The sequence below is a fragment of the Triticum aestivum genome, chromosome 1D (assembly GCF_018294505.1).
Source record: "Triticum aestivum cultivar Chinese Spring chromosome 1D, IWGSC CS RefSeq v2.1, whole genome shotgun sequence".
NCBI lineage: Eukaryota > Viridiplantae > Streptophyta > Magnoliopsida > Poales > Poaceae > Triticum > Triticum aestivum.
The window spans coordinates 462,883,315-462,890,463 of record NC_057796.1 but is presented as its reverse complement, the minus strand read 5'-3'; the positions used below and the strand labels follow the sequence as shown (position 1 = coordinate 462,890,463).

At 46.1% G+C, this 7,149-nt stretch overlaps 1 protein-coding gene across 1 annotated transcript; it reads left to right on the top strand.

The window, feature by feature from the left end:
* The first annotated feature begins 4,214 nt into the window (after positions 1–4,214).
* On the top strand, positions 4,215–6,530 carry LOC123175730 (uncharacterized). Its single transcript, XM_044590296.1, has 4 exons — positions 4,215–4,336; positions 4,486–4,624; positions 5,856–6,022; positions 6,122–6,530. Exons 2-4 carry the CDS (start codon positions 4,496–4,498, stop codon positions 6,255–6,257), a joined length of 432 nt encoding a protein of 143 aa, XP_044446231.1. The 5' UTR covers positions 4,215–4,336; positions 4,486–4,495; the 3' UTR covers positions 6,258–6,530.
* The last annotated feature ends 619 nt before the right edge of the window (positions 6,531–7,149 follow it).

Sequence of the window (7,149 nt, the reverse complement as noted above, 5' to 3'; positions counted from 1 at the left end):
ACACACACCACGCTGCACGTCCCGTGGCTTATTCCAACAGGACTGATATTGCTCGCTGCGGCAACCTGTCCATGTTCATAGTTCAGTGTTTGGCCGAGGTGGCTCTGCGTCGGGGATGCCCAAGCTTGCAGCAGTGCTCGTGTCGTGTCGTGTCCGCGGGGGTTCAGACGCTGGCATGGCAGACACGGATGATGCTCGTGCAGCAGGAGCAAGTGTTGGAGCTTTGCTTGTCTCACGTGTTAGCATCGTCATTCATGTCCTAACTATTTAATCAGTTTATTTTTCCTTGTGCATGCGTGCACAGGTCCATCCGGGTCGTGCCGCGTGCTAGGGCACACAGGCCACCACCCACCTGCTCAGCCTAGACGTACGCGCACCCTCCGTGCTTTGCGGCGAGCATGGTGTCCTCGCCTCGTCCTCTGCCTCCAGTCCGACCGCCGCCGCTGCTCGATCCTGATCAAGATGGGCATGCATGGACGACGGCATCGAATCGCTGGGGGTCCTCTCCCTCCACGAGCTCACCATCTCCACACCTTGCACGCCAAGTGCTTGGTAGAATGCCCCCATTATATTAGAGATAAAATCAAACAAGGGAAATACTAGATTGCCACAGGGAGGCAGATTTTTGGTCCATGGGGACATCTACACCCTATATGGATTTTTTTAGTAATTCAACAAAAATTTAAAAAATCCTGAAAATATTTTTGAAATAAACTTGACCTTACTCGTGAGAGAAAATCTCCCTTTGACTTCTTTTCAAAAAAGACATTTTTTTTGGCTAAATAGTGTGAATAGTGACCTATAATAACAAATTAATTTTGTCTTTTTCGCTGTGAAGTCAACTTTGTTTTTTTTTCATGAAAATTTATATACTAGTGCAAAAGTAAGTCAAGTTTTTTTTTCAAAATAGTTCCTACCTATTTTGACTTTTTATTAAAATATTTTTTTAAAAATCCCCCATATAGGGTGCATATACAATCAAGAACCAAAGTGTATTTCCCATTGCCACATGGACTAGAACGTCAAACCGTACCGAGTCAGCACAAAAACAGCTTTTGGTTGGGTGGAGGGATTCATGAAACTAGTCGGTTTCATTCTTGAGGGTGCAAGCTGCCCGACTTCAAAGTTGAATGACCAAATTTAGACTTCGACAAAAGTTGAGGGACAAAAAGTACACTTTTCTCTTCGGTCAACACATGAGTAGGAACATTCAAATGCCGACGAACGTGTTTGAATGACACCGACGAGAAACCTTTGGACATAGACTTGATTTCAGCTACCACAGCCCCGATCGAAGAAGGTCACTCATAGAAGCATTGATCCTTTGAACAAGTCAGAGATAGTTAGAGGCGAAGATAACATCTGAAACTTGTTCATCATGCGCCAAAAGAACAACACGTCGAAGAGCCATGGCCTCAGCCACTTTAGGTTCCAAGCTACCATCAATAGGCTCGATGCAGGCCACCACGAATTGACCTCCGTCATACCTGTCGACGAGCCCAATGCCGGACCTATCCTGGCTCGAGAAAGTTCCAGCGTCTGACTAGAAAATGATGATACCTGACGGCGGCGGAGACCAGTTGGAGCTGGATGCATTGGTTTCACGCCTATGTTCACATACTTGAAGGAAAAGATGCTGCAACATAAGGGCGACATAAGCCTTGATCTTCTCGGTAGTACATCGTTGGTTAACTGAACCAGCAACTCTGAAATAGAAACTTCGCCTTTGATCACTCTCAGAACATCACAATTCTTGTAGTTCAGCCAACTAGATTCAGCCCCAACATGGATGTCAGCAAGATAGAAACCAAGACCCGCAGCAACACTGCCAGAATAAGTCGTTGTAGGTTGCGGGCAAGCCCAGGCAATGTAGTTGTTTACATTATGACTACCATCACTGATAAAACACTTCTTGGGCTCATATCCTTATACTTAGGGTCAAGAGGTTGTACCGCAGGGGCTGGAATTGGGGCTGGGCCGTAGGAGCAGGGGGCGCTTGTGTCGTAGGAGTTTGCTTAGCAGGGACAACCGCCTTCATGCTCTCCATTGCCAACTGAAAGTCATGTTAAGTGTAAGCATATGCATCTGCATCCATGCATTTCTTCAAATCCTCTCCTCTGGATCCAGCTCTCTGAAAGTTGGCATAAATGTGCCTCAAGCAGTACCCATGAGGGGTAGTTTGAAAAGACTGTTGGGGTTTGATCTGATAGTTTCAAGCATTTTGTTGCCAAGCCACTTTGAGCTAATCTTAGTCTTCTCAGATTGGGTGGGACATGTGTGCTCCAACACCATCTTCTTAATGCAGAAAGTGGGCTCATTACTTATCTATGCTGCTACCATGTGGAACTGACAACCCTCTCGATCACAACATACTATTATCTTATCACTGCAATTTCTGTGATATTTGTATCTTCTAAGTTGTTTGACATGCAAATTCACAAGAGCCTCTTTGAATTGGTAAACATGTCTGAAACACAACCTTAGCTGGAATTGCTGCTCTGGATGCATCATGTCCTCATCATACCAGACCCTAGGTGGTCTTTTCTTAGCTCTACTCCTTCTCCCAGAGGGGATAACAAAGGACATTGGTTCATTGCCATCATCATCTGCTTCAAAGTCTCTATCTTCCTCTTCTAAAGATGAATACTAATCCTTATTAATGCTTCCAGAAGCACTAGAGTGGGACCTACTTGTAGGCCGTGGTCTTTTTGCCTTCTTCTCAACAGCCTCAGGAACTGGAATCTCTTGTGCCTCCTCACCCTCTTCCTCCTGGTCTATGTCATATATATCTTCAGGGTCAGTGTCCCCCTCACAGTGTGTACTATTCTTGTATTCAGCTCTCTTCTTCTTAATCTCGCAGAAATTGTTTCCTTCAGATCAATTTCCTCTTCCCCCCCTGTACTTCTGCTTTGGTTGCACTCTCTTCTTCTTCATACTCCATTACATTAAGCAAACCACCATAACTGATGTCTCTCTCACGCATCTTTACAAGGGCAAACTTTTTCCAAAATATATTAACCATAGATCTTCAGGCCTAAAGAAGAAAACAAAGTAACAACATTTTGAATACAGTATCACAAGAAAATATATACGGACACTACAAAATACAGCTCTGGATTTCAGTACAGTAGCCCAATTAGAAAATATCATAAATTAGCACCAGTGAAATACTAAATTCAGGGCATCAGAACTTCAGAGGATACTAAATTCAGACCTAATTTAACAATCACCAAGAGATTTATGCCAAATTCAGTACTTGCTTGAACTAAATTTAGACATACTAAACTACGCGGTATTGCTAGAACTAACCATAGATTTTGCTGAGGAGACAATCAAATAACTAAACTACACAGTTATTGCTAGAACTAACCCTAGATTTTGGCAGAGTCAGATTTGCCTCGGTGGCAATGGAGCGTAGGGGAGTACTTCCTTCCCCAACGACTCGACGACACCTCGGCAGCACTCTATGCCGCAGCCTCCGCATCAGCCTTCACCGCCTCCTCCGCACACGATGATGGCGGCGGAAGGAGAGCTTTCTCCTCCGTCGACGACTCTGAATCGAGGTCGCGGAAGCCATCGGGGTTGGGGTTGAACGTGCCAACGGTGACGCATTGCGGGCGCCGGCGCTTGCGGCCGGAAGAACTCACACCGCTGCCGTTGAATCCGTTGCCCGCTGGAGCTGGTGGCCATGGGTAGCGCGGGAGAAAAACTAAATCGGGTGGGGGGAGGGGGGAGGGTCGAAATGGCGGGCGGCTACACCTAATATACGGCTCGTGAACGACCGTGTGTTGCCGCCTAACGGCGTCCGTCAACCCACACCACATCATCCTATAGGCGGGACCCACCTGTCGGTTTTGCTGTTTTCGCGGCCAAATCCGAGTGTCAGTGCTCCGCTTTACACATTAGGCGCACAACCGGTGTTTTTTTTTGCCGTGTCTAAAATCTGGTACTAAGTTGTTACACTAGCCCCAAGTGCGGTGGTTTTGGGTAAATAACTCCATATTTTTTTGAGGGTAAATAACTCCATATATGCATACTGTATCAAGGAGCACAGGCATTGCTAGTTTCTGACAAAAAGAGTTTTTTTTTTGAGACAATGCCAAAAAGAGTTAAAAGAAGAAAAATTAGAAGAAGCGCACATTTGGGCCGGGCCTGCTCGCAAGGCTATAAGTTGGCGCACCCACTCACTTCCGGGGAGAGAGAGAGAGAGAGAGAGAGAGAGAGCAGGAACCCACCCCAACCCACCCACTCACTTTCGGCGTCGGCGTCGGCGTCGGCGGAGGACGGCGAACGAGGAACCCTAGCCGCCTGAGAAAGAGACGCCCCCACCCGCAAGGTACGCTCGCCGAAATGCCCACGGACTGCAACCCGATCGATGGGATTTGTGTGTGTATGCGGGGGTCGGGGAGCCGCGGCCGGCCGGCGGGCCGGCGGTGGTGATTTCTGACGGACTTGTCGTCCTAATCCCTGACCAATTGTTCGCAGGCCGGCCACGATGGCGGCGGTTCGATGCGCGGCGAGGAGGCTCGGCGGCTCCCTGTTCCAGCGAGCGCAGGCGGAGGAGGGACGCCGGCTCGTGCCAAGCAGGCTCATGCGCTCCCGCCACCTCTCCAACTCCACCGAGGTATCTTGACCAAAATTGACATCTTTTTTCTCCAGCGAGGTAGCCTGCGACAATCGAATTCTGTTCAATCGAAATAGCACCATGTATGTCTCTGTTCTGTTAGCATCCTGATGAACCTGGAAATCCTGATGTATTTTTTCGGCAAGATTACCGAACAAGATTGCTTTTTTTGTGTGTGTATGTGGTGAAGAGCAAGATTTGTTAGCATCTTGAAATCCTGACGTACTGCTGCTTCTAGCAAGAGCAGTGAATGCAAATCATATCATTAAGCAACCTTATTTTCCTGGTTGATCTGAGCTTGATGACCTTTTGCTCATCATTTTAGTGAGGTATCTTCACCAAAATTGTATCTTTTCTCTCATTAGTGAGGTATCTGAGCATTATGATCTTTTGCTATTCAGCGAGGTAGCCCGCGACAATCGAAATCTGTGCGATCGAAATAGCACCTGTATGTGTCTCTTCTGTTAGCCAGAAACAAGAGCAAGATTGCCTCTTTTCTTTTCGAACTAGATTGTTTCTTGTGTGTGTGTGTGTGTGTGTGGAAGAGCAAGATTTGTTAGCATCATAGTACTTGTTTAACCTAACCTGAACCTGGAAATCGTGACGTACTGCTGCTTCTAGCGAGAGATCGTATCACTAAGCAACCGTATTTTCCTGGTTGATCTGAGCATGGTGACTTTTTGCTCATCATTTTAGCAAAATACAGTATTAATTTCAACACATCAGATTCATGTCTGCTGCTTGCTGCACTTTTCTAGTTCATCAATGCTTCATTTCATAAGCACACATCCATGGACTAGCTCAACCAAGAAATTGCACAATCTTGCTTTGCTAGTAGTACTTGTCATCGATCCATCCACGTTAACTGATTTCAAGTAATAACAATTTAACATGTCCCTTTCTTTATTTGCAACAAAAGCAAGCATATAGTTTTACATATTGGCTCGCCCCTTTAGCAAATTCCGCTTGCTGCACTTCCCAAGTACAGTATGATGCTGTTACTATTTGCAAACCTCACTTAATTCACAGGCAGTACTGTTTCCTTCTTAGTTACTCCCTCTGTTCATTAATATAAGACAGTTTTGGCAGTTTTGGTTGAACTGCCAAAACGTCGTACATTAATTAACAGAGGTAGTAGTATTTACCAATCGCAATCAGTGTTTAGTTGCTTACCTAATGATTGATGATACGAAGTCGGGGCACTCATCATTATTTTTGTGTATCAATCCAGCAAGCTTCAAAGATCAAGCAGAAGGAGGAGGAGCTGTATGATGCGATATCCAAAGCAGAGCAGAAGAAGAAGGAGCTGTTTGATGCGATTTATAACGCGGGGAAGATTTCCACCACTACTGGCCAGCATCTTTCTGTACAAGCCACTCAAGGAGCAGATGACCCTCTGTAGGATATATTTCTGCCTCAGTTAGTTTCCTGTTTGCTTTGTTTGACAAGAGTTGGTACATGTAAAATCTCATATGATATACGTCTCTCTACATGCAGGCGCTGGATGCGGTACGCAATGAGAGCTCGGGGTGTGTTCGAGTTAGCTGCCAAGATGACATTAACATTTATGGCCTTTGCTTTTGCGTTTGGTTCCAAAGCCAACAAGGTGGTAGAAGCCAAGGAAGACCAGTGAAGACAAGATGCAAAAAATGAGTACCAAAGATGGCCCCAACTTCAGCTTGTTTTAAGTTAAATTATGACCTCTGCAGTTTGGCTAGCTAGCACTATGCTATCGTTCCTTGTGATATTGTGTCACATGACATCTTATATCTCCATCTATCTATCTATTAGAGTAGCTTTGCGTGAAACTGTAGGTTGATGCGAACATACTTGCATAGCTTGTATTGTATGGCCACTGGCATGCATTGATTTTGGTGGCTAGAGCAACAAGTGGGAGTGAAGACAAGATCAGAATTTGAGATTTCAGTTTAACTGTGACCTTGCGCGACACGGAGAGCACCATAGGACAGCACCAATAATAAAACATGCAACTCAAACCAATCTTGATCATCAAATAACCCATAGGACAAAACGGATCTACTCAAACATCATAGGATAGCCATACATCATTGGGAAATAATATATAGCGTTGAGCACCATGTTTAAGTAGAGATTACGGCGGGTAAGAGAGAGGTTACACCGCTGCATAGAGGGGGGAAGAGTTGGTGATGATGGCGGTGAAGTTGTTGGTGAAGATTGCGGTGATGATGATGGCCCCCCGGTGGCACTCTGGCGCCACCGGAAGCGAGGGGGAGAGGGCCCCCCTTCTTCTTCTTCTTCCTTGACCTCCTCCCTAGATGGGAGAAGGGTTTCCCCTCTGTTCCTTGGCCTCCATGGAGTGGGAGGGGCGAGAGCCCCTCCGAGATTGGATCTGTCTCTCTGTTTCTACGTTCTCATCTGCTGCCCTTTCACCGTTTCATATATATATGGAGATCCGTAACTCCGATTGGGCTGAAACCTTCGCCGTGATTTTTTACCAAAAATTAGCTTTCTTGCGGCCGAAGAAGGGCATCGACCGCCTTACG

Bases quoted from the DNA above. Each gene is read 5' to 3' on its own strand.
- LOC123175730 (XM_044590296.1), top strand. From the start codon at position 4,496: ATGGCGGCGGTTCGATGCGCGGCGAGGAGGCTCGGCGGCTCCCTGTTC. The intron at 4,625-5,855 runs GTATCTTGACCA...GTATCAATCCAG, and splicing joins ACCTCTCCAACTCCACCGAG to CAAGCTTCAAAGATCAAGCA. The intron at 6,023-6,121 runs GTAGGATATATT...CTCTACATGCAG, and splicing joins CAAGGAGCAGATGACCCTCT to GCGCTGGATGCGGTACGCAA.